At 47.6% G+C, this 27,435-nt stretch overlaps 1 protein-coding gene across 6 annotated transcripts in view; it reads left to right on the top strand.

Moving 5' to 3' along the window:
* Positions 1–27,247, top strand: part of arid1b (AT rich interactive domain 1B (SWI1-like)) — a 116,024-nt gene extending 88,777 nt beyond the window's left edge. For 5 of the 6 annotated variants that reach the window (XM_046297944.1, XM_046297948.1, XM_046297945.1 and 2 more), the window contains 14 exons: positions 4,668–5,037; positions 8,920–9,086; positions 9,325–9,446; positions 11,579–11,743; positions 12,324–12,533; positions 12,838–13,051; positions 17,136–17,274; positions 17,438–17,613; positions 18,060–18,216; positions 18,481–18,597; positions 18,703–18,796; positions 21,312–22,119; positions 22,621–22,751; positions 23,498–27,247. In XM_046297944.1, coding sequence (XP_046153900.1) covers positions 4,668–5,037; positions 8,920–9,086; positions 9,325–9,446; positions 11,579–11,743; positions 12,324–12,533; positions 12,838–13,051; positions 17,136–17,274; positions 17,438–17,613; positions 18,060–18,216; positions 18,481–18,597; positions 18,703–18,796; positions 21,312–22,119; positions 22,621–22,751; positions 23,498–25,261 — 4,634 coding nt within the window. In that variant the 3' untranslated portion in view covers positions 25,262–27,247. The remainder of the gene's footprint in view (positions 1–4,667; positions 5,038–8,919; positions 9,087–9,324; positions 9,447–11,578; positions 11,744–12,323; positions 12,534–12,837; positions 13,052–17,135; positions 17,275–17,437; positions 17,614–18,059; positions 18,217–18,480; positions 18,598–18,702; positions 18,797–21,311; positions 22,120–22,620; positions 22,752–23,497) is intronic. The other variant, XM_046297947.1, reaches the window with a different exon arrangement.
* The last annotated feature ends 188 nt before the right edge of the window (positions 27,248–27,435 follow it).

Below are 27,435 nucleotides of genomic sequence, written 5' to 3'. Positions count from 1 at the left end.
GGGACACTCTCGTCCCTGAAGCAGAAGGCTATATTTGACATTTACATTTAGCTCTTATCTAGAGCGATTTACAGAAGCAATTAGGGTTAAGTGCCTTGCTCAGTGGCACATTGACAGATTTTTTTCATGTTGTTGTGTTGGGGATTTGAACCAGTGACCTTACGGTAACTGGCCCAATGATCTAACCACTAGGCTACCTGCCACCTAGTGGAATGGTGCCAGTGCTATGACTATCCTATGGCCCAACTCCAACACGTTTCTACAGGGTTGGAGAGAGCTGGGCTTTTTCCGCAGCTAAGTAAATCTCCAATCAACCTCCAAGTTTTCCATTCTCTACATATACTGTACTCTCCCTCCCCTGTGTGTGTGTGTGTGTGTGTGTGTGTGTGTGTGTGTGTGTGTGTGTGTGTGTGTGTGTGTGTGTGTGTGTGTGTGTGTGTGTGTGTGTGTGTGTGTGTGTGTGTGTGTGTGTGTGTGTGTGTGTGTGTGTGTGTGTCAGGGCTGGGGTAATGGAGGAGAGCTGTGTGGCTGGCTGTGCTATCCAGCAGACCTGGGTTCAAATACTATTTGAAATCATTTAAAAATACTTTATCTGGGCTTGATTGAGCTTGCCTGGCTCAATGGAACCAAAATAATAGTCCCAAAACTCTAAACCCCTCCAACCTTGCACTCTACAGGGACTAAGGCAAAGGCTCAAAGTATCTGAAAGATTTCAAATAGTATTTGAACCCAGGTCTAGTGTGTGATGTTCAGAGCCTACTCCAGGCCTCGCAGGGCAACAGAGCAGAGCAGTGGCACACACACACAAGCAAGGACTATTAATCAGGCTTCTGGAGCGGGTGGGGGCGAGGACCAGAGCTATGAAAACACACACACATCGGCCACGCATTCATCATAAAGGCACAACGCATGAGATGGATTACCATAATGACCCAATGTGTGTGTGAGCCCCCGCTCCAGATGAGTACACACAACTCAGCACACACACACACATTGGTTCATGGGTTGGTTTTCTTCCTCAGCTGAAACAACAGAGTAGCTTGATGAATGCTGCACAGCAGGCTTTCATCCAGTCAACCAAAGGGTTCTCGACGCGCCGCATGTCTCCAGTAATTCAAATAACTACATTCCAACGTCTCAACCCTAAAGAAAGCCTAAAACAGAGGCCCCTTCACAACTATCTATAAGCATCTATGCAACAGCCCTGAGCAGTACAGATCCCTGTGGGCGCTGGTCAAAAGTAGTGTATCATATAGGGAATAGGGTTCTATTTGTGACTCCATAGACTGTTTCCTTGGACACTCAGGGAGGTGGAGGGGTTTTACCTAGTCTCTGATCCATGCCACACCCAAAGATGTATACAGTGAACAAAAATATAAATGCAATATAAACATGTAAAGTGTTGAAGTTAAAGATCCCAGAACTGTGCAAATACACACGAAAAAAAGCTTATTTCTCTCAAATTTGTTTAAATCCCTGTTAGTTAGCATTTCTCATTTGCCAAGATAATCCATCCACCTGACAGGTGTGGCATATCAAGAAGCTGATTAAACAGCTTGATAATTATACAGGCACAACTCGTGCTGGGGACATCAAAAGGCCACTCTAAAATGTGCAGTTTTGTCACACAACGCAATGCCACAGATGTCTCAAGTTTAGAGGGAGCGGCAATTGGCATGCTGACGGCAGGAATGTCCACCAGAGGTGTTGCCAAAGAATGTCATGTTAATTTCTCTACCATAAGCCGCCTCCAATGTTGTTTTTGAGAATTTGTCAGTACTTCCAACCGGCCTCACAACCGCAGACCACTATGGCGTCGTATGGGCGAGCGGTTTGCTGACGTCATCATTATGAACAGAGTGCTCCAAGGTGGCGGTGGGGTTATGGTATGGGCAGGCATAAGCTACGGACAATGAACACAACATTTTATCGATGCCGATTTGAATGCACAGAGACACCTTGACGAGATCCTGAGGCCCATTGTGGTGCCATTCATCCGCCGCCATCATCTCATGTTTCCGCATGATAATGCACAGCCCATGTCACAAAGATCTGTACACAATTCCTGGAAGCTGAAAATGTCCCAGTTATTCCATCTGCATACTCACTAGACATGTCACCCATTGAACATGTTTGGGATGCTCTGGATCGACGTGTACGACAGTGTGTTCCAGTTTCCTCCAATATCTAGCAACTTCGCACAGCCATTGAAGGCCACAATCAACAGCCTGATCAACTCTATGCAAAGGAGATGTGTCATGCTGCATGAGGCGAATGGGGGTCACACCAGATACTGACTGGTTTTCTGATCCATGCCCCTACTTTTTTTTTTTAAAGGTATCTGTGACCAACAGATTAATATCTGTTTTCCCAGTGGTGAAAAAACTGTAACTCAGTAAAATCTTTAAAATGATTGAATGTTGCATTTTCGTTTTTGTTCAGTGTATAAATCAAATTAAATCGGTCACATACACATATTTAGCAGACGCTATTGCGGGTGTAGCGAAATGCTTGTGTTCCTAACTCTAACAGTGCGGTAGTATCTAATATATATATATATATATATTTAGACAATAGTATATTAGATTTCCCCACTACAACAAAAACGACTTAAATACATGTAATTTTGTACTTGAAATACTGTAGAATTCCAATGGCGGACTGCACCTTCTGGGGAGTGCCAATATGGCCAACCAGTGGTTTCACAGCCTCTCATTGACCAATACATACATACAAAATAGCCTCCAATACTCTACTCAACAAACTGGATGCAGTCTATCACAGTGCAATCCGTTTTGTCACCAAATATACTACCCACCATTGCGGCAGGGTAGCCTAGTGGTTAGAGCGTTGGACTAGTAACCGAAATGTTGCAAGTTCGAATCCCCGAGCTGACAAGGTACAAATCTGTCGTTCTGCCCCTGAACAGGCAGTTAACCCACTGTTCCTAGGCCGTCATTGAAAATAAGAATGTTCTTAACTGACCTGCCTAGTAAAATAAAGGTTAAAAAAAAAATATATAAAAAAAATTTGCGACCTGTACGCTCTCGTTGGCTGGCCCTCGCTTCATACTCGTCGCCAAACCCACTGGCTCCATGTCATCTACAAGACCCTGCTAGGTAAAGTCCCCCCTTATCTCAGCTCGCTGGTCACCATAGCATCTCCCACCTGTAGCACACGCTCCAGCAGGTATATCTCTCTATAGTCACCCCCAAAACCCAATTCTTTCTTTGGCCGCCTCTCCTTCCAGTTCTCTGCTGCCAATGACTGGAACGAACTACAAAAATCTTTGAATCTGGAAACACTTATCTCCCTCACTAGCTTTAAGCACCAACTGTCAGAGCAGCTCACAGATTACTGCACCTGTACATAGCCCACCTATAATTTAGCCCAAACAACTACCTCTTTCCCAACTGTATTTTATTTATTTATTTATTTATTTGGCTCCTTTGCACCCCATTATTTTTATTTCTACTTTGCACATTCTTCCATTGCAAATCTACCATTCCAGTGTTTTACTTGCCATAATGTATTTACTTTGCCACCATGGCCTTTTTTGCCTTTACCTCCCTTCTCACCTCATTTGCTCACATCGTATATAGACTTGTTTATACCGTATTATTGACTATATGTTTGTTTTACTCCATGTGTAACTCTGTGTCGTTGTATGTGTCCAACTGCTTTGCTTTATCTTGGCCAGGTCGCAATTGTAAATGAGAACTTGTTCTCAACTTGCCTACCTGGTTAAATAAAGGTGAAATAAATCAAATAAATACATAGCATTAGCAATCCAGGGTTAAAAACATCACTGGTCACACCCTCTGTTCCCCAGGGGGATTCTGGGTATAACATGACTCTACAGAGGAGCTGTTGCTGCCAGATCATTTCCATATACACTGAGTGTACAAATCATAGACTGACCAGGTGAAAGCTATGATCCCTTATTGATGTCACGTGTTAAATCCACTTCAATCAGTGTAGATGAAGGGCAGGAGACAGGTTAAAGAAGGATTTTTAAGCCTTGAGACAATTGAGACATGGATTGTGTATGTGCTCCATTCAGAGGGCGAAGACAAAGATTTAGGTACCAGGCGGTTTGAGTGTGTCAAGAACTGCGACACTGCAGGCCTTTTCATGCTCAACAGTTTGTCTGGCTGCCAGGACTTAGGCCTACACTTCCCCACTCCTATCCTCCCACCCCCCTCTTCTGTTCTTCTCTCTTCTATCCCTATTTCCTCCTCGCATCCCCTCCCTCTCTTGAACAGAGCTCGTTATAGGGGCAGACCTAGAATAACTCCAGGAAGAGCCAAAATGGCAGCTCTCCCTCCAACGCCACGGCCGAGAGTCTTTTTGGAAGTCTCACATGACAAAAGCATCTCTGTGTGTGTCCCCCCCCCCACTCTTGTGAAATACACTATAACAGATTGTGAAAGTAACCGGTCTGGCTGGAGTGGAGAACATCCAGTGGCACAGAGGAACATGAGGCAATGCTCTGTTCACATCACATTGCTTGCATCCCAAATAGCATCCTATTCCCTATGTAGTGCACTACTTTTGACCAGGGCCCCTGCTTTTGAAATTCTTAACATAGATAGAAGAATGAAGTGTCTGTGAATCAAGCTGATGATTCTCATTCCTGATGAGTTACTGTATTTCTCTGTCTCTAGGTAACTACCCCAGGCCCCCGAACTACGGCGGGGCTCCCAGTGCCAACTACAGCGGCCCCGGCCCTGGCATGAGCAACAGTTTGGGCATGAACGCCAGCAGCCCCATGCATGGCCAGGGCCCCGGACAGCCCTGTGGCTCCATGCCCGCCGGGCGAGGCTTGGGTCCAGGGGCCAGCGGGCGCCCCTACCCCTGTGCCACCACCAACACCATGGCCCCCACCTCTCCCAGCATGCCGCAGCCTGCCGGACAGGGTCAGGGCATGAGGCCGCCCATGCCCAGCGTTAACCGCAAGCCGGGCCACGAGGCAGGCCCCGGCCCCAACGCCATGCAGGGTCCAAACGCTGGTTCCAACCCCTCTGCCCAGGGCCGGTGAGTCAGGACAGGGGCCAGGGAGGGCCACAGAAGGGTTATACATGCTAATAGGTCGCGTCCCAAATTACATACTATCCCCTATTTTGTTTTTATACCCCCTTTTTTACCAGGGCCCATATGGCTCTGGTAAAATGTAGTGCATTTTACCAGAGCCATAGGGGATATTGTGCCATTTGGGATGCAACTAAGGGCTATACTGACACTTAAGTTCCTCATGTTCACATTCACTCCTCCACACCCCGCATCCACCCATCTTTCACACTCTAAGGTTATGAGGTGTGTACTAAAGAACGCTACAGACTTTTTCCTCATGTCTCTGTGTGAGTTTGGAAACCAAAGACTTCTCCTTCCGTCCCTCACTCCAGGCCTCCCTACGCGCGCTCCCCTGCCTACCCCAGCCAGTCTTGGCCTGGGGTCCGTCCTCCCCTCTCTCCCTCCCCCCATCCCCACCCACAAACCTCCCCACACCCTCAACCTCATCCCCAATACAGCCCTCATCCTCACCCTCAACCCCATCCCCATTATCACCCCCAAACCTCCCCCCATCCCCAACACAGCCTCCAACCTCATCCCCAACACAGCCACCATCCTCACCCTCAACCCCATCCCCATTATCAGCCCCAAACCTCCCCACACCCCTATCCTCACCCCCAAGACAGCCCTCATCCTCGACCCCACCCACATCCTCGACCCCACCCTCAACCCCATCACTCTCCCTCCACCCACCCCCATCATCAGCCCCACCCTCACCCCCAAACCTCCCCACACCCCCAAACCTCCCCACACCCCCATCCCCGACCCCATCACCCTCCCCACTCTCCTTCCTACCACCCCCAGGTCAGCAGTGCAAAGAGCCATATCCATCCCATGATGCAGCAGGCTGAGCAGTACGGGTAGGTGTCAGTGTCACGGCTGCAGTCTGTAATACAGACTCTGCATGCTGCTGTCCACTGGTCACATCACTAACCTAACCCTGGGCTGCACTGGAGACACCCCCCGCTCACTCAGACAGACTAACCTTGGGCTCCACTGAGGCTCTGCTGCACAGGAGTCCCACTCTTCAACTCTGGGTTGTGAGACTAACCTGGCCGCTGTGGCCAGTCAACACGGGCATGTTTTCTCTCCTGCTACTGCATGGCTTCGTCAGAGACCAGCGGATGTGTACAGTACATTATTTGCACCGTCGAAGAAAACCCTTGACAAATCAGAGAAAAAGGCCAAGCAATATTATGACCCTGCAAAGTCAAAAGGGAACAATGCTGATTAGAAATTCATAACTTGATTGAAATAAAACATGGGCAACGCAAAAGGATTGGATATATTATTAGCGAGACTGCCAGTGCTCCCTCTAAGCTGCGCGCGTGTGTGGGGCGCGCAGCTCCCCCGGGACTGCCGCACAGAAGAAATATCAGCCCATGCAGAGAAGCATGAGATTGAACTTTTCCCCCTTAGTTAACTATCAACGTTTCCCGTTACTGTGGGAATTGCGATAGAATCAACGCAATATTAGCCACTTTCAATACAACCTTCTGAAACAAAAGGAACTATGCAAGACTTAATATGTAAAACTAAACTATGTAAGAGATTTTCTTGTAGGCAGAACGCATCGGAGTAGGATTCTATTGCATTGACAGGCACCACTCTGCCCGTACTCTACACACTAACCGGTGCGGCATAACCAATCAGAGCTACGGTAGGCCTGTATGTAAATAGACCATTGCCTTATATGGATCTGTATAGAACAAGAAGGCCCCGCACACTGTTAAAGCTCCCAGTTCACCAATTCAACGTTTCTATCCGAAACGGATCTTCATCAGGTCAAACACACTGAGGGTTCACATCCCAAAATATACACATTTCACCTCACATGACCATTGCGTACATGACGCATGGTGAGTGCAAAAAACATATGTATATCTCTCATAATTAAATAACGAGATGGGTGCATGTAATGGTTCCAGAACATAATATATATTTGCAAAATGACAAAAGTAGGTGATCTGGAAGGCAAGACAAATCAAAGTGACATATTCATGAAAGAAATGGTCTGATATCAAACTCTTGGTTCAGACCTCTAGGAGACATGGTACACAAACGCTGAATCCAATCCAATTCTCTTCTCAATAATAGATGTGAGTTATTGGCCCAGTTATAGATCATTTGTAGTCAGAAATGGGGGAGTCATAGCTTTCTACGAGAACACAAAACGTGTACATTTCTAGACATCTTTGAAAAGCCAGTCAGGTAAAGAGCTTTTTTTGTTTTTAAAGGGCAGTGTTGTATTTGAGACAGGCTTGAATAAGCTAAGTAGCCAATAGGCAGAGGGCAGGATCATTTTCTGATTCTCTGTAATAATTCATGGTCATGTGGTTTCTTGCGCCAAACAACACAACAACATGTTCAGTCAACTCCTTGTCTGAAGGACAAGTGGATAAACGAGTTAATGTCAAGCTCTGCATGTTTTTTTTTCTTAGAGTCTCATGGAATGTTGGCCTACATTGAACACCACTCATTGGCTGGTACTGTAGGCTGAACAATAGAACAGCTATTTCCATGTTAACATATTATGGGATGCATTTCCTACATTAGGGATGCGTTTTCTACATGGTAGGCCTACATTATTCTCAAATAGCCACAATAGCCTACTTGACCACTGTCTGAAACTGTAACTTAAAGCGGGTACAGCCTCAGTGTTCACAGTAAACGCGTGATGGAAGTTGCACAGACATGACATTTGTTCAGTGGCCCCCAAAATTTGAGGGAACATTTCTGTCAGACAGAGTGAGAGAGGGAAGGTAAATCCAATCCCCTGTAGCATTGGTTGGATTGTTAGTTTCATTAGTTTAGCATTGATTTAATTGGTAATGTAGATGGTCTCATTATTAGCATCAGTGGATTGGGAGAGGAATGAATGTTGGTACGGGGGTGGGAGAAGACAATGGTTGTATCCCAAATGACACCCTTTGGGCCCTGGTCAAAAGTAGTGCTCCATGCAGGGGATATGGTGCCATTTGGTACTGGTTGGGTATGGACGTGTTACTCCAATAGGTCGGGGACGTTACTCATTTAATTTCCCCTCTAAGGGAAATGGAGAGGGAGGAATCGAGGCGTGTGTGCTGTGTTTGAGTACTTCCCATTAATCTTTCTTTTCTCCTGAAGTGTGCACTCATTCACTACTTCCCACAAATCTAAAAGCATTGGATTTGTGTAGGCATGAGCTAGAAGGAGTTTCCACTATATATTTCTTATACCGGTCATTTCCCTTTGAATCGGTGAAGGGAAGTGAACGAGTGCACACTTTGGGGGGAAGGAGACATTATTAGGATGCACCCTCTGTGTGGCGCACAGGGAGCCTGGCGGTGGGTGGGGAGCAGTGACCACAGGGGGTTTCTTCTCACTGCTCCCCAGCCTTTAGATGTGCATATTATCCCCCCCCCCCAGGATTTAGTGTTGTAAATGTTCGCGCTCCTTCTTCTGTTTTAACAGCGCGTTTTCTTTGTGGCGTTGAGAAAAGCTGCTGCCGGACTGCTTTTCATTACCGACATGCACTATTCATATTGTCTCTTGCTCACAACTAAAATCCCTCAATCTACCAATACTTCCATCTGTCCGTCAGTTCGACTTGAATGTACTGTATAACAGCAGAGACTGGTGGCACTTTAAACCGGAGGACCGACTCCTAGTAATGGCTGAACCGGAATGAATATGGTTGTCAAACGGTTCCGTTCATTCCATTCCAGCCAAAACTGTGAGCTGTCCTCCGCTCACTAGCCTCCACTGATAGTTGAGTGAACTGTATGAATATAATGCCTTTGGTAATGATGTTCTGTATTAAGGTGATGGTAAATGACTAATCCAAACTCTTGCTCTGGTTTTCAGGCAGGGAATGACCCCCATGCCGCACCACCCTGGCATGAACCCCATGGGCCCCGGAGGTGTGGGCCCCAGCCCTGGAGGCCTCTACAGCCAGCAGCCAGGAGCTAACACCTCTGGAAGGATGACCCCACAGGGGCCCCACCCGCTCTACAACGCACCCCCACCCTCAGGTATGCCATACATTCTGACAAGGCAGCTAACTAATAACCTGTTCCCAGATCTGTTTGTGTTGTAAAGCCAACTCATATGATCATTCATGGCCATAGGAGTTGGCTGTAAGACACAAACAAACAGATCTGGGTCGAAACTCGCTAACGAGCTGTCCAACGTCTTTTTACATGTATACCAGACAGACGAGCCCCAGTATAACAGTGAACAAGAGCCTAACCCCCTTTCCCGTCGCCACAGGGCCCATGCAGATGGGAGGAGAGGGGATGGTGGGTCCCCCTGACCCCAAACGGAGGCCTCCAGAGCAGCACAGGGAGGGCAACACTCCTGCCCCTGCCGTCGAACCACCACCTAAACCCAAGGTACCAGCTATCGCTCTAACAGAAGCATCCGCTTTTCCTCTCCGTTCCTTTTACATGTACTCGTTTCCTGCCAGTACCTCTGAAAGCATGTCCTAATAATGCATGTGTTTGGATGAGGAAACTGAATGTGGCAAAGCGCAGCAAACACCGCATCTAACGAGGCAGCAGACAAAAAGGAACACAGAGAATTGAGAAAAACATTCTTGAGTCGTTGTGAGGATTTTCTAAAGGAAGAAGCACTGACATCGGTTCGCTTTCTCCATCTCTATCATAGTCTTCTTCTGTGCCTACTGGGAGAGTGGATGCCAAAATAAATACTGCTTTATAGCGGTGCCATTTTGTATTAAAAAAGGCTTTTCATGCTCTCTTTTCAGCATATTGTTCATCATTATTACCCCACTCATGACTGTGTGAGTGAGTGTCTTTTTTGACTGATTTTTGGATGTCTGACAGACAGGCATACCAAAATAACCTGTCTCCAGTCAACTGCAAAGAACTTGTTACTGTTCACAATGCTCTCTCTCACGGGCTCCCTTTTCTCTTGTCAGAGCTTCTTTTGGGGTTTTCCTGTTTTTTTTTTCTCTCTCTCTCTCTCTCTCTCTCTCTCTCTCTCTCTCTCTCTCTCTCTCTCTCTCTCTCTCTCTCTCTCTCGTTTCACCTCCCTCCCTCCCTTGTTTCAAATTCCCCTCTCTCTGGTTTAGTTTGGTATTTGTACTCCTCCTCTTAGTTCCAGACATAGTTGTGTGAATGTGAACATCTTTTTTTTCCTTCTCCTTCCCGCGTTCATTTGAGTCTGTTCACCTCATTACCGGCTGGTGAGAAAGGCCTCTTGATCACAAACAACTGAAAGAGGTCTGTCAGCCCAACTCGACTGTGAGGAACTTCTGTTATTTCTGTTCTGTCTCAGGTCTAGTTAATGATCACTCCTCCTATATTTGCCTGGCTTTGTGTGTTTCTGCTGTCAGGGCAAAGACCGCAGCAGTAGCTAGCATGGCTTCATGTTTCAACTCGTGAGAACATAAGAGTACTAGTAATACCGGCTGTGGCCTTTGGTGCTAAAGCTCCTCGCCTGCTTCTGTTTGGCTGCCTGCCTTAGAATGCTGTTGCTCAAACCCGTCTGTATGGCTCGTAGTTTCCACCGTGTGATTTTCCAATTGTGTTGGGATATATTGAAGCCAGTCAAACCTGCCTGAAAGACTCCAGGTGTGACTGAGAGAAGGGCCATCGGGGAGAGAAAAGGGGGGGGGGGCGCAGAGAAAGAGCGAGGCAGGCGAAAGGTTGCATACTGGCTCGGGTTTCTCTGTGGGGTTTCTCCGTAGGGTAGTTACACACGCGTACGCGTTGGCTGCAGACCGCTGAGTGCTCACTCACAGGATGCCTTTGAGGAAAGGTTTTGCATGATTGTTTGACTATGTTTCTGTGAGAGAGTGTATGAAAGTCTCTCATCACGTGTGCGTGCGGCGTGCGTGTGTTTATGTTTTTGTGAGAGAGTGTATGAAATCTCTCATCACGTGTGCGTGCGGCGTGCGTGTGTTTATGTTTTTGTGAGAGAGTGTATGAAATCTCTCTCATCACGTGTGCGTGCGGCGTGCGTGTGTTTATGTTTTTGTGAGAGAGTGTATGAAAGTCTCTCATCACATGTGCGTGCGGCGTGCGTGTGTTTATGTTTTTGTGAGAGAGTGTATGAAATCTCTCATCACGTGTGCGTGCGGCGTGCGTGTGTTTATGTTTTTGTGAGAGAGTGTATGAAATCTCTCTCATCACGTGTGCGTGCGGCGTGCGTGTGTTTATGTTTTTGTGAGAGTGTATGAAATCTCTCTCATCACGTGTGCGTGCGGCGTGCGTGTGTTTATGTTTTTGTGAGAGTGTATGAAATCTCTCTCATCACGTGTGCGTGCGGCGTGCGTGTGTTTATGTTTTTGTGAGAGAGTGTATGAAATCTCTCTCATCACGTGTGCGTGCGGCGTGCGTGTGTTTATGTTTTTGTGAGAGAGTGTATGAAATCTCTCTCATCACGTGTGCGTGCGGCGTGCGTGTGTTTATGTTTCTGTGAGAGAGTGTATGAAAGTCTCTCATCACGTGTGCGTGCGGCGTGTGTTTATGTTTCTGTTTCCGTCTATTCCCCGTCGCAGGACCGCTACAGCTCCTCTCAGTGTATGTCCAAGCCCCCCACCCCATGTCCCCTGTCCCCCAGCCCTGCTAGTCTGTCCTCTTGTCATGAGGCGCAGGACAGCAGAGATATCATTAGCAGCCATCCTGCTGTCGCTGGGGCCTGGCCAAAGACCCCCACCAGCCCTGTAAGTGCCTCAAGCACTTTTACTCAGCTTTTACTCAAAATTTAATTTTGTGTGTCTTTGTTTTTTGACGCCTGAAATGTGATTGTGTTGTCGTTATTTGTGACCGAGACTTTCTTATTAAGACATGCGTGCAATTGGAGCTGGACAAAGGATTCCCTTCTTAACACTCTCTTTCCTCCTACCTCTTTCCCATACGGTGCTGGTTACCTGGCAGTCCTGCTGCCCCACAATATCTCAAATGCTTCTCTTGTCACATGAAACTCTCGAGTTTGTATTGCGTATTATTGTTCGGATGATTGAGTGTGTTAATGAGAAAGTTCTCCAATCCTGTGAGTGGACCTGTGTCACATGGGGGTAGATGTGACACATGCTCCATTACTGTTTGACAGCCGTGGGACTTACCTGGCTGAATAGCTGCCATTCAACTGGGTTTGAATGGAATATACAACAACCACAAAGTCTTAATAATGTAAACCTGGATGTTGATCACATCAGTCTGTATGAAAGCGTCCATAACCAATGACAACAGTGGTAGCCCTGTCTGACCTCCCCACCTCTACTATATGCCCCACCCCTTTAGAAGCCCAGCCCGGCCACCATGACCAATGAGAAGATCCGCATCCTGTATGAGATGGGCGGGGAGCCCGAGAGGAGGATGTGGGTGGACCGCTACCTGGCCTTCATGGAGGAGAGGGGCACGCCCGTACCCATGCTGCCTGCCGTGGGCAAGAAGCCCCTGGACCTATGCCGCCTCTATCTGTCTGTCCGGGAGATAGGAGGCCTGGCTATGGTGAGTCTAAGTGGCTTCCCCTAGGTACAGATCTAGGATCAGCTTCCCCTCCCCCAATCTGAACCGTTAGTGGGGAAAATGCTGGTTGATCACAGGAACAATAGGCTGGAGACTTTAAGCAATAGGTGTGCTGCATCTACACCTCAAATTCGTATTTCCATCAGACAGCCCCTTACGTCACCGATCGCTATTTACGGCCAATGTCGCCCATCTATCCTAGTGCTACCAGATCATATACGCTTTCATACCTAACTCTGGTTGCTCAGTCTCCTGTTGACCATGCCCCCCCCCCTTTCCTCTACAGGTGAACAAGAGTAAGAAGTGGAGGGAGCTGTCTACCCACCTCAACGTGGGCACGTCCAGCAGCTCCGCCAGCTCTCTGAAGAAGCAGTACATCCATTACCTGTTTGCCTTCGAGTGTAAAGTGGAGCGGGGAGAGGAGCCGCCGCTGGAGATTCCGGGAGAAACCAAGAAACAGGCCCAGGCGCACCAGGCTAGGATCCAGCCGCCCTCACCAGGTGAGTAGAGCGATGGAGAGATGTATATCGTGTGTTGTAATTCTGTTTGAATCAGTAAAGCGGTGGGCGTTGTCCAGGAGGTAGGCTCATGCCCTCTGGGTCGTGCCGGCTCGGACAAGGCTTACTTTACGAGGAACTGTAGCCACGTCACTGAGCTGTGACCTGTTGCTTGTGACACGGACGGGTTGGCTGACAACGTCACGAACACGATGGGCGCGCATCCATGTGGCCCGGAAGGCCGTGCTGGTGTTATGCTTCTGAACGGCCAGATGGCTAGCAGAAGCTGCCGTGTGGCGAATCGTAGGTGGCTCGTTTCAGCCAGTCGTATCTTGTTCTTGACACCACGTCTTGTTTTGAGGTGTTTTGACGGATGTTAATGCTAATACGGCTAAAGTGTTTAGCTAGCTAACCGACAAATGTAACGATGTATTTGAGAGCCAACAAATGCTCATGGTGCAAATGTATTTATATTTTCAATTAACATTTGGAGACGAAATATAGTTTAAAACAGCCAACCCCATCTGTTTTGCCCCAGAGTTGCGCGCGTATCCCGTTTTTGTTGTTGCTAAACAACCTACCCGTCCATGCAGTACAATACAGACCTGTAATAACGCATTCATCTATGCTATGTCCCACATGCGGTGAGTTACATTACAACAAGTCATTGTGTGTAACACCTGCTGTACGTCCAAGGTGTGAATGCTGTGTGTGTAGGTGAGAGTGATAAGCTACCTGCTGCTGTGGTTGACAAATATGTACACCCGTCCATAGTCATCTTACACAGGCATGAACAGGGGAATATGCATACATCCACAGGCAGCCCCGTACGGTGTGTCTAAACTAAGCACATCCTCTGCTCAGTCATCCAGCCCTCCATTTAATCCATCTCCATTCTCCCTGGGCTGGCTACTCCCTCCCTGCGCCCTCCCAGCACGTGGGTCTATTTCTGTCTGACAGGTGATTGTGTCAAACTGCGAGAGGGAGGGAGGGGGGAGAGCTGTCAGACAGCCAGCTGTAGGATTCCCCCCCCCCCCCCCCCTCGGGCGAGATGGTTGATGTCAGAGGGAGAGCGAAGGGGGGGGCACAGCTAATACCGTGTGAGGAAGTGGGGGGTGGGGGGGGTAGAGCTGTCAAGCAGCGGGGGAATATCCCTTCCCCCTAGAGAAGATGAATAGGGGGGGGAGGAGTGTGGTGTGGCTGTCTGGGATATAAACAACAGTGACCTCCGTCTGACCTAGTTTCCCACAGACAGATGGACCAGTGAGGCAGCATTTTTTTTTCTCTCTCTTTGTCTCTCTCTCTCCCTTGTTCTCGCTCTCTCCCCGCCTGATTATGGTGGGGTCATGTGGGTTCACACGCTCAGAGAGAGAGGGGGAGAGCGATGGCGTATGGCTGAACCACTTCATTGTTTACTTTTGAAACACCTCTCATTTACAAACACATTGACCTGACCAGCCAATTCTCTCTGCCTCTCTCTCTCTGCCTCTCTCTCTCTGCCTCTCTCTCTCTGCCTCTCTCTCTCTGCCTCTCTCTCTCTGCCTCTCTCTCTCTGCCTCTCTCTCTCTGCCTCTCTCTCTCTGCCTCTCGTTCTCTGCCTCATATTATTACAGACAGGGTTTTTAATAATTTCTTGAATTGTTTAAAAAAAAAATGTCAGGTTTCTTTTATTCTGGTCTTGTATCGTTAATGAGAACAGTCATTTTGATATAAGGAGATGCCAGAATGTAAAATTCTGAATTAATTGCATGCATCCCAAATGGCACCCTATTCCCTATATGGTGCACTACTTTTTGGGAAGCCGACGTTATTGCTAGACTAAGCAGTCGTCATACATAGCAGAGCCGGCTTGAGGATCCATCTAGCCTGAATCAGAGAGGTAAACATTGTTGTACCAGTGCTGTATTGTACATGTATCATATATTTTTTTGCATTTTAAGTACTCATATTTATCTCGTACAATGTTGTTCTTCTCAGATATTGAGTTCGAAGCATCTTTCTTTCCCAAATTCCATATATACAACACAGCTTTAGATGCATATCTCTACCTCTAGACTTGTGTTTTGTCCAGGGGGTGTCCTTGTACAAGCTGCCTCATGCTACACAAACAGAAGATGGGCTCCTTCCCTCTGGGGCGTTCTGGTTCTGACGAGGCTTACTTATACTGTACATACAGTGGGTATAGCAAGTCAACCCCCCCCCCCCCTCCCTTTGAAAATGTTCACCTTTTGTTGAAAGCACATCAAATCCAACCGTTTAATTTGATTTACACACAGTAACCCACAATGTTCAAGATACATTTTTTTATTTTACTCTGAAAATATATTAAAAATAAAAACCGTAAAATAGCCTATTTGGATAAGTGAACACCCCCCTGAGTTAATACTTGGTAGAACCACCTTTTGCTTCAATTACAGCCATGAGTCTCTGAATACGTCTCTACTAACTTTGCACACCTAGACTGTGCTTTCTTCCTTGCAAAATTGTTCAAGCATTCACCTTCTTGTCCTTCAGCCACAGTACGGTTGCTTTGGCGGTGTACTTTGCGTCATTGTCATGTGGAAACATGAGCCATCGCCCCATTTTCAACTTCCTGGCAGATGGCTGCAGGTTCTCCTCAAGAATCTGTCTGTATTTTGCACTGTCCATTTACCCTTCTATCCTGACAAGCGCTCCAGTCCCTGCTGAAGAGAAACACCCCCACAACAGGATGCTGCCACTGCCGTGCTTTACTGTAGGCGTGGTGTTCTTTACTGTAGGTGTGGTGTTCTTTACTGTAGGCGTGGTGTTCTTTACTGTAGGCGTGGTGTTCTTTACTGTAGGCGTGGTGTTCTTTACTGTAGGCGTGGTGTTCTTTACTGTAGGCGTGGTGTTCTTTACTGTAGGCGTGGTGTTCTTTACTGTAGGCGTGGTGTTCTTTACTGTAGGCGTGGTGTTCTTTACTGTAGGCGTGGTGTTCTTTACTGTAGGCGTGGTGTTCTTTACTGTAGGCGTGGTGTTCTTTACCGTAGGCGTGGTGTTCTTTACCGTAGGCGTGGTGTTTTTTACCGTAGGCGTGGTGTTCTTTACCGTAGGCGTGGTGTTCTTTACCGTAGGCGTGGTGTTCTTTGGGTGGAAAGATGTATTGGGTTTTCGCCAAACATATAGTTTTGCGTTCAGGCCAAGAAGTCAAATTGGTCTCATCTGGCCACAGAAACTTTTGTCACTTGGTCTCGGAATCTACAATGTGCTTTTCGGCAAAGTTCTAACGAGACGTGGCTTTTTTGGGGGAAGTGGTTAGAGGCCATATTTGTGGAGCGCTTGTGATATCGTGGTCACAAGCTCCTTCAAAGTCGCCATTGGTTTCTTAGCCACTCTGATCAGTCTCCTCCTCCTCCCGGTCATCCAGTTTGGAGGGAGGGCCTGATCTATACAGGTTCTGGGTGGTGCCATACCCCTTCCACTTCTTAATAATGGTCTTACCTGTGCTCAGAGGGATAGACAACATATTTTTATATCCATCCCCTGACTTGTGCCTTTCCGCAACTTTATCTCCTAGATAATTTGAAAGTACCTTTTATATGTATATTTTTCCACTTGGATATTGTGGGTTACTGTGTGTAAATAAAGGGGAAAAGGCAACAAAAGGTGAACATTTTGAAAGGGGGTGGTGACTTTCTATACCCACTGTACATGTCTCTATATGGGGCAGCAGGTAGCCTAGTGGTTAGAGCGTTGAGCCAGTAACCGAAAGGTTGTTAGATCGAATCCCCTGAGCTGACAAGGTGAAAAAAAAAAGATCTGTCGTTCTGCCCCTAAACAAGGCAGTTAACCCACTGTTCCTAGGCCGTCATTGTAAATAAGTATTTGTTCTTAAAAGACTTGCCTGGTTAAATAAAAATAAAATGCAAAAAAAAATATGCTGTATGGCTGTGTCTTTTCCCTCAGGCTCCCTGTAGGGCCCCCATGTTTGTTGTATAATTCAGTCAATATTTCTTAAATACAAAAAGTGTTCAGTATCTTACTCCATTAGCCGGCTGTTACATTTACCAGAACTCTATTTATTTATTTTTTCAATTTTGACTGCCGTTGCTCATTTTCCCCCCAGCCAACTCCGGCTCCCTACAGGGCCCCCATACCCCCCAGTCTACAGGCAGCAGCTCCATGAGTGAGATGCCAGAGGGTATGAAGCGCCCCACCCCAGCCACCACACCCCACGGACACATGACCCCACAGCCAGGAAACAGGTAGAGGCCAGGGCCCGGGGGGGGCCACTCAGTGTGTTGTAGGGATGTCCGTGTTTCTGTGTATGTTTGTGTGTGTGACTTAGTCTTACTGTACACACACACGGATACCCTTTGTATCATCCTTTCTTGTCCTCCTCACCCCTCCTGTATGTGTCTGCCTCAGGAACAGTGGTGGTATCCGTGTCCAGGATCCCTTCTCAGAGATCAGTGACCCTGCCTTCCACAAGCGAGGGCCTATGCCCTCTGGCGCCCCCTATCAGCAGAGTGGCGGTACTTCAGACCCCTCCATGAGAATGCAGTACGACGCCAACAAGGACCTCTATGGAGGGCCCCAGAAAGGTGAGTGGACCAGGCGATCTTAAAACACGTAGCATAACACAGTGCAGTCATACACTGGTATTATCCCCATTGCTTGTGTGCACTGTGAATTAGATGAAAATCTACATAATACACCTATTGTCTGAATAGGATATGGTCTGGTACTTTTTAATGTCTTTTTCGTCCTTGTTTTTGGTTAGGCCATCAGATCCGATGTAAAAAAAAAACGCTCTGTATGGATGATTGTTTCCTTAGACTATGTTGCCACCCAGTGGTCAACTGATGTACTACACACCCTTGCCTTGGATAACGCTTGACATGATTGCTGATGACATCTGAATCGCCTGTATTTGCAAAGTGCATTTACACGTACCAAGGGATTTGACCTGGTGAAAGGGTGCTGACTTAGTGTTGACACGTACTCTACATACAGTATATACAATACCATGTCTATTCTCCCTCCACAGGGCCAGGGGGCAGTGAGTCCTATGGACCAGGTCAGATGCCCAGCGGTGCCTTGCAGGATATGTACCCCCGTGGTCCTCCCTCAGGAGCCATGCCAGGGATGGGGATGGGCCCCGGCCCGCGGCCACAGTACCCCTACGGGCCTGGCTACGACAGAAGGTGTGTATTCTGCTAACCATAGTAGATGCATCGCGGGGTGTTATACCTGTAGGAAAAGGGGTGTTTCGTGCTCAAACAACTGGAGTAGAGGTGCCACCTTCAAATCGAATGCTGGATCAAAAGTTGAGGCACGGCACTCTATTATAAAAAATATATTATTAATTGTAAATCACAAGTCATAAACATTGCACGACGTTTCAGTCAGAGACATTGATCAGAGAGTTCTATAAATGCCCCAAATAATTGTTTCCTCCTACCTTCCAGACCAGACCATGTGATGGGTCCAGAGGGGGGTATGGCTCCCCCTGGGGGTCAGAACAATATGGGACCTTCCAGCGGTGACCCCAGCATGTACTCTGCCAACAGATACCCTCAGCAGAGGTAAGACGTCCGTCTAGGCTAATGATGATCATCAGTTTAGCAGAAACACGCCCTTTGTCCCCCATCTATCTGTGTTCTAACTGGTGTCATCCTCCTCCACCACAGACCACATGGACATGAGAGTTACGGGCAGCAGCAATACCCTCACGGCCCCATGCCTTACGGCTCTCACCAGCCTGGAATGTATCCACAGCAACAGGTCAGTCCCAGCCTCCCGTTCCTAGAGGGCATTGTGCTTAAGCTACTGAATCTATTGGAAGTGACCTGGGAAAATAGACTAACTTAGCCATTTCAATGCAAAGTGAAGTTTAAACTCAACTCGATTAGCAGTCTGCTAAGAAATGGTCAGCACATCTTGCAGGGGGAAAAGTAAGGTCTGTACCGGTTTATTGTTATTATTGTAGGAGACCAAAGAAATTGCGCTTTTCACTTTCTGAAAACAGATGTTTAAAGCCAGGCAGGTTTCAGGAAAGCACTTCAGTTGTTGGGTCCAGCAACAGATGAATAGCCAGGAAGCTTATTTTTAAAAAAAAATAATAGAGACATTGCTGATTTCATCAGTGTAATCAGATTGAATATATTAGGATATGTTATTGACATTGAACTGATTTCTATAACCTACTAACCAGATGAATTTGCCTATGAATAGGGAATAGAGTTATGTTCTGCCAACTATTAGCTGAGAAAAAAATTGCCACAAGGCCAAACCTATTGCCAACCCCTGCTGCACACCATTCTAGTTTAACGGGGATAGGAGTTTTTTTTTGTCTCGCCTAGGGCGGCAGAACGTCCAGGGCCAGGCCTGTTAAATATGCCCATAAATGTTTTTGGGGAACGCACGTGCACACAAAGATGTCCCGTACCGGGAAGAAATGAAATCTTTCACCTCTGACATGTCTTGTTGCTAGTGATCTTAGGCTTGTGTGTGTGTGTGTGTGTGTGTGTGCGGCTGCTCGGCCATCGAAATCCATTTCATGAAGCTCCCGAGGTAAAAGTTATTGCGTTGACATTGCTTCCAGAGGCAGTTTGGAACTCTGTAGTGAGTGTCACAACCGAAGACAGATGTACTTCAGCACTCTCCGGTCCCGTTCTGTGAGCTTGTGTGGCCCACAACTTCCCGACTGAGCCGTGGTAACACTAGATGTTTCGACTTCACAATAGCAGCCCTATCAGGGCAGAAATTTGACGGACTGACTTGTTGGAAAGATGGCATCCTACGACAGTGCCACATTGAAAGTCACTGAGCTCTTTAGTAAGTCTATTCTACTGCCAATGTTTGTCTATGGAGATTGCATGGCTGTGTACTCGATTTTATACACCTGTCAGCAATGGCTGTGGCTGAAATAGCCAAATCCACTAAATTGAAGGGGTGTATCTGTGTGTGTGAATACAGTGTATTCAGAAAGTATTCAGACCCCTTCCCCTTTTCCACATTTTGTTACGTTACAGCCTCTTTGTTTACATGCGATATCCCCTCCTATGAGTGAAAAGTATAAGTGTTCTATAGCTATAAAGTGTAGGGAGGAAGATGAGCCATGGTTGGCTTCCATTTAGTGTTGCGCAATGGCATAGTCCATGTTTTTATTACAAATAGCAGCCTTATGTTCTACGACGCAAAGTTGCTATGCTTGTTTAGCTTGACCAATATAAGCAGCCCCGCTGACACATTTCAGCATGTATATGATATTTGGGGTGCTACAATTTTTTTTAAAGATGGTATTGCTCGTGCTGTCACATTGTACACAGTGGCCACACTTGTAATTGCCATTGGGCGAGCCCGGGAGCCAAAGTGTCACGCTTCTTGGGTAGCTGCATGCTGTGCGTGACGGAGTCGGCTAGATTGCGCGCACGGCGGGGGCAAACATGTGAGCGGGTAATGTTGTGACTTCTCCTCGATTTTGATCACTTTTGAGGATGTGTTGCATTGTTTCAATATAATGGATTTGGGCTGTACTCTGTGGGGGGGAAACACAAGCGTTTTGTCCTGGTTTCTGTCAGTGCCAGTGAGTAGGCGTTGACGTTCAGTCTCTCTAGCACGGGTTATAGGCCTGTTCAATGACACTTTTAACATACCCGCTTGTCAGGAAACCTGGTGCGCATAATCGTTAGCTTTGCCGGTATGTTCCGCGTAGACCGGGTGGTTACTGTCTGGGGGTAAAAGTGTATTCCTACTCTGTGGCTTGTGGAAGATGGTATACTCCAACCTGTTGTCTTTATTTTTGTGAATTGTAAGATCCAAGAAGTCTATTTTCTCCCGATTTCTCTCACCAGAATAGAAAAAGGAGTGGGAGGCCCCGGGGCACAACTGAGGGTACATTAGAGTATCTAGTTTGAGAAACAAACGCCTCACAAGTCCTCAACTGGCAGCTTAATTAAATAGTACCCGCAAAACACCAGTCTCAATGTCAACAGCGAAGAGGCGACTCTGGAATGCTGGCCAGTTTCCATGCTACAATATTAATTTACAACATGAACAATGTTTACACTGTATTTCTGATCAATTTGATGTTATTTTCATGGATAGCATATATATATATTTATTTATTTATATATTTATTTTTTCGTAAAACAAGGACATTTCTAAGTGACCCCAAATTTTTGAACGGTAATGTCTGTGTGTGTTTGAGTGAGGTACGCCTACAAATGAGAAGCTATCATTTTTGCAATGCACTGACTACAGTATCTAACGTGTAATGTTCTGTGTTCCCTCTCAGGGCTATAAGAGGCCAGTAGGACCAGAGGTTATGTACGGTCCCCCTGCTAAGCGCCATGAGGGTGAGGCCTACGGCATGCAGCAGTACGGAGGACAGCAGCCAGGCATGTACAGCCAGTACGGAGGGAATTACATGGGGCCAGAGCGCAGGCCCATGCAGGGCCAGTACCCTTACCCCTACAGCCGAGACCGCATGGGGGCCACTCAGGGGCCACAGCAACACGCCATGATGAGTGGTGGGCCCCCTGCTTCTTCCGGAGCCTCTGCAGAGGGCCCACAGCTTAACATGTGGCACCCCAGGACAGACATGGGCTACCCCGGGCCTTACCGTGGCCAACTGGGCCAGGGGCCCCCTTACCCTGGTTTGGGACGGGGCCCGGGGGATGACCCAGAGGGAAGGAACTCCCCAGATGGGCAGTGGCCCCCCGGACCTCCAGGCCAGCACCAGCCCCCGTATCCACCCCACTCCTCCTCTGCCTCCTCCATGCCCCCAATGGCATCCAGACAGCCCACCTCCTCCTACCAATCCAACCCCGCCATGGCCAACCACATCTCTAGAGCCCCCAGCCCCTCGCCCTTCCCCCGGCCCATGGGGGGATCCGGACCCCTGTCCCCCAACAATGGGGGCCCCTACATGGCATCTCTGAAGAAGGCAGGGATGCCCGGATCCATGCCAGGCTCACTCGGCGGAGGGATGTCAGGGCAGGGCATTCTACCTCTCCACAGAGATATCAGCTTCCCCGTGGGGTCAGTGGAGGCCACCCTGCCCAAACTCAAGGCCAGACGCAGACTTACCTCCAAGGAGACCGGTAGGAGAATGAAGCATACTAACTAAATTCATAATGGCTGCTTCCCAAATAGCACCTTCTTCCCTTTATGATGCTCTACTTTTCACCACAGCTTTATGGGTCCTGGTCAAAAGTATTGCAGTATGTAGGGCAAAGCTGGGCGATATGGACAAAAATCCATATCGTGATAAATTGCCTAAATTGATTCAATAACGATTAATAAAACTATATATTTATAACAATCTGCACCATGTTTTCTTTTCATCCTTTAAACTACTACGACTGGTTTGACTGTTGTAAGCCGTCAATTGTCTCATTAACTATCACCCATATTAGCAAACTTAATGAATTTATAGTTGACATTTCTCTAGTATAGGCTACTTATCATAATGAACGATATTAGCAAAATGCCTGTGATAAGTCATCGGTATGGTCGGTGTTGATTTATGTTTCTTTTATAGTCCCAAGCTCTAATATATGTCGCTCTCCTCCGACCTCTGTACTTTGACCTCTTACCCACAGGAACTCCGGAGGCGTGGCGCGTGATGATGTCCCTTAAGTCAGGTCTGCTGGCGGAGAGCACGTGGGCCCTGGACACCATCAACATCCTGCTGTATGACGACAACACTGTGTCCTCCTTCACCCTCGCACAGGTGAGACACAAACCATATCCAATGTCCAATGATATCCATTATCCACGAGACGGGACTAAACCAATGATATCCATTATCCACGAGACGGGACTAAACCAATGATATCCATTATCCACGAGACGGGACTAAACCAATGATATCCATTATCCACGAGACGGGACTAAACCAATGATATCCATTATCCACGAGACGGGACTAAACCAATGATATCCATTATCCACGAGACGGGACTAAACCAATGATATCCATTATCCACGAGACGGGACTAAACCAATGATATCCATTATCCACGAGACGGGACTAAACCAATGATATCCATTATCCACGAGACTGGACTAAACCAATGATATTCCCTCCGATATCTATACTATACCATGTCGAATACAGGCTTCATTCTAAGTGGCGTGGATATTTGACAACCTGCACCCCCCGCACATTGACTCGGTACCAGGTACCCCCTGTATAACGCCTCGTTATTGCTATTTTGTTACTTTTTATTTGATTTTTTACTTCAGTTTATTTTGCAAATATGTAGAATATTTGAACTGCACTGTTGGTTAAGGGCTTGGAAGTAAGCATTTCACGGTAAGGTCTACACTTATAGTTATATTCGGCGTATGTGACAAATATAATTTGATTTGACCATGACTGGATGAAGGACAAATGATTAAGCTATTGTCTATGGTCTTTCACACAATAATTTCAGAATGCACCCAACTAATATGTTGTTCCCTGTGTTATCCCAGTTGCCTGGCTTCCTGGAGCTGATCGTGGAGTACTTCCGCCGGTGCCTGATCTCCATCTTTGGGATCCTGGATGAGTATGAGGTGGGCACAGAGGGACAGAGAACGCTGCTAGGACCAATCGCAGACCAGGAGGAAGAGCCTACCATTCCAGAGCTCGACAGCCAATTACGCGAAGAGCAGAGGGATAACAGGCTAGAAGAGGCGGAGATAGAGAAGCCCACAGCCAACGGCAGCACAGAGGAGGCGGTCCCAGACAAAAAGACGGAGGAGCCTGTCGAGGTGACTGTGAAAGAGGAGAAGGTAGAAGGGGAAGAATCTGAGGTGGGGGCAACCACGGAGCAGTCTGAGCCTCCCCAGCCCGAGGGGCCCCCAGAGCCGAGGCCCAAACAGGCCAGTAAGTACGACAAGCTGCCTATCAAGGTGGAGGAGAAGAGTGCGGAGGAGGACCAGGTGGAGGAGCGCCAGGGACTCAGCCTGCCCAGGGGCTTCAACTCTGGCCTGCTGCACTGGAAGGCTGGAGGGGGGGACTCCACGGCCCACATCCAGACACACTTCGAGAAACGCAGCGAAGAGACGGACAGCAAGCATACAGAGGAGAGGAAGGTGGAAGAAGGGGCCATTGTAGAGAAGACCATGACTGAGACAGCCACCGTGGACGATATGCTGAGTGCCCGACCAGGCTCTCAGTCTCTGTCAGAGAGGAACGATCTTACTGGGGCGTACTCCTTTGTAGGAGGGGCGCAGACCCAAAGCCCTATCTTGACCCTGCTGGAGGACGAGCCTCGCTGCTGGGACGAGGCGCCCCTCTCCACGGCCGAACCCTGGCAGGACGCCCTGGCCCGCCGCTGTGTCTGCGTCTCCAACATCGTCCGCGGCCTCTCCTTCATCCCAGGGAATGACAACGACATGTCCCGCCACCCTGGCCTGGTGCTGATCCTGGGGCGGCTGGTCCTTCTGCATCACCTGCACCCCCAGAGGAGGAGGACACCTCCCAGCTACCAGAGGGAGGAGGAGCAGGGCCGGGCCTGCAGCAAGGACGAGTGGTGGTGGGACTGTTTGTCAGCCCTCAGGGAGAACACTCTGGTCACCCTGGCTAACATCTCAGGTCAACTAGACCTGTCCCTCTACCCAGAGAGCATCTGTCTGCCCGTCCTGGACGGGCTGCTCCACTGGATGGTGTGTCCCTCTGCCGAGGCCCAGGACCCCTTCACCACGGCGGGCTGCTCCTCCTCCCTCACCCCCCAGAGATTGGTGCTGGAGTGCCTGTGCAAGCTGAGCATCCAGGACAACAACGTGGACCTCTTGCTGGCCACGCCGCCGTTCAGCCGCCAGGAGAAGCTCTACGCCACCCTGGTGCGCCACGTGGGTGAGCGGAAGTCCCAGGTATGCCGGGAGATGGCGGTGGCTGTGCTCTCTAACCTGGCACAGGGGGACCCGACGGCGGCGCGTGCCATCGCTCTGCAGAAGGGCAGCGTGGGAACACTCATCGGCTTCCTGGAGGACTGCGTGGCCATGGCCCAGCACCAGCAGGGACCCCACAGCCTGTTACACCCAGCACCAGTCCCCCACCCCGAACCCCCCAGCGTTAACATGATGTGCAGGGCCGCCAAGGCTCTGCTGGCCATGGCCAAGGTGAAGGAGAACCGGCCAGAGTTTGTTCTCTACGAGAGCAGGCTACTGGATAGCTCTCTGTCCTCTGTGCTGAGCTCTGCCGTGGCGGCCATCATGTGTGAAGTACTGTTTAAGATTGGACGCTCCTCGTGACAGCCACAGGCAAAGACACAGAGGGAGGGGGGGTGCTTGGTCTGACAGCCAAGCTACAGTGAACACGAACATGGGTGTCCGTGGTATAATATTTTTATTTAAATAAAACAAAAATGTTTTTACATACAAATAAATATATAGAATATATATAGCTCCTATGCCCCATTCGCAACCTTCATTTGGGATTTTTAAATCATTTTAATACAAATATTTAATACTTTGTATTTTACATTTTTATCTATTATTTTTATTTGTCGGTTGTTTTTGTTTTAACCAAAGTTGGCACCCGATGATAGAGAACGTACTTTAGTTTTGGGGTCTCTTGCTCTTAAAAAAATGTTTGGTAATTATCCGTGGCTGTTTGTCTGTGTGGGATCTTTCTGATGGTGGTTTTCTGTAGGAAGAAGCAGACTTATTTAAATTGTGAATCATGTTGTAGATAGACCTCTTATGTATTAATGTAAAGGAAAAAAACACTGACTTAACTCTGAATATACAGATCATCATGTATCCTGTTCTGGGGGGGAGAAAGTATATTGTGCAAAAGGATTAAGGGCCTGACTCAATCAGAACCACTTTAGCCGACATCCGCATAGCTGATATTTTGATGGTGGAACTGCGTTAGAGCTGTCAAATCAGCAGGATTCCACCCTGCATCCCACTGCTGGCTTGTCTCTGAAGCTAAGCAGGGTTGGTCCCTGGATGGGAGACGAGATGCTGCTGGAGGACCAGTAGGGGGCACCCTTTCCTCTGGTCTAAAAAACTATTTCCAGTAATTGGAAAGGGGGATACCTAGTCAGTTGTACAACTGAAATGTGTCTTCCGCATTTAACCCAACCCCTCTGAATCAGAGAGGTGCAGGGGTGCTGGCCCTGTGTAGGGTGTGATGTTAAAGGGGTTCTGTGGTCACTAAAGATCCCCTGGCACTTATCGTAAGAGTAGGGGTGTTAACGCTGGTGTCCTGGCTAAATTCTCAATCTGGCCCTCAAATCATCCCCAGCTTCCAATTGGCTCATCCTCCCTCTCACCTGTAACTTTTCCCCAGCTCGATGCTGTAAATTAGAATTTGTTCTCAGTCTACTTACCTGGTAAAATAAAAATCTACAAGCGGTTCCTGGCATTATACCTAAAGTGAACATTGCCATTGGCTGCATGGAGTCGCATTAAGAAAAATCCCACGCAGCCTTGTTTACAAGTTTGAACACTGGAATGTGAGAGAATTCCTCATTTCATTTGAATGATTTTCAATTCAATGGGTGTGGCTTCGTGACAATAACCACAAGAGCAGCTGCTCACCAATTTGACAGCACCGACACAGTTCCACCTCCGTCACCGCTAAAACATGAGCTATACGGGTGTCGGCTATCGCTTGATCAGATTGTAATTAGGCCTTAGTTGGCTTGTTTGGGGGAGATTATGAAATAAGCATTGCATAATAATATTACAATAACAGTATGAGGGAGACATGAGTCACCCTGTTCAACTGACTTACTTCCTGGTAACCATAGCAACAGACAGGTAAACTCTCAAACCCACGTGCAGTACTTCCCTCAGTCTTATTTTTTCTTTTTATATATATATAAAAGCCCATTTGTATATAGAAGTTGTATATTCAGACAACCCTATTTGGTATAGAGAAGTGATGGTAGTTGATCATTATAATGGATGTTATGATTACTTTGTATTTGAATAATGGATATTTGGTGACTCTTCAACTGGAGGTCAGTCATTTTATGTATTTAAAAGAATTGTTGACTGACTGACACAGGTCTATATAGGGATGATTTCAGTCTGACTAGCTTTGACACTTATTTAGATTGTACAGTCAGCTAACAAATAGATCACAATGGGCAGAACTGTATTCCGGAATTGAATTGTTTAAAAAAATCATGTCCGATTGACAGGTAACATTTGATGAACATTGTTTTCAGTAAAATGTTTATACTATATGTTCCACATGTTAAGAATAAATGTACATGAAATCTGGTTGAGCACTGTGAAGGGTGTTTGACTCTTTTGTCCAGAGATTGTAAACTGGAGAATTGTGGCAGAATGAATATGGCCAAACGTTTTTATTCACTTCCATTGTCCAAGAATCTCCTCTACAAAGTATCACAACCAACCATGTAAAAAGAAAATGCACCCATTCGTGACTAAGTCGCTTTGGATAAAAA

This window comes from Oncorhynchus gorbuscha, linkage group LG14, assembly GCF_021184085.1.
Source record: "Oncorhynchus gorbuscha isolate QuinsamMale2020 ecotype Even-year linkage group LG14, OgorEven_v1.0, whole genome shotgun sequence".
Lineage (NCBI taxonomy): Eukaryota > Metazoa > Chordata > Actinopteri > Salmoniformes > Salmonidae > Oncorhynchus > Oncorhynchus gorbuscha.
Note: the sequence above shows the minus strand (reverse complement) of the source record. Positions and strands in the feature narration are given on the sequence as shown.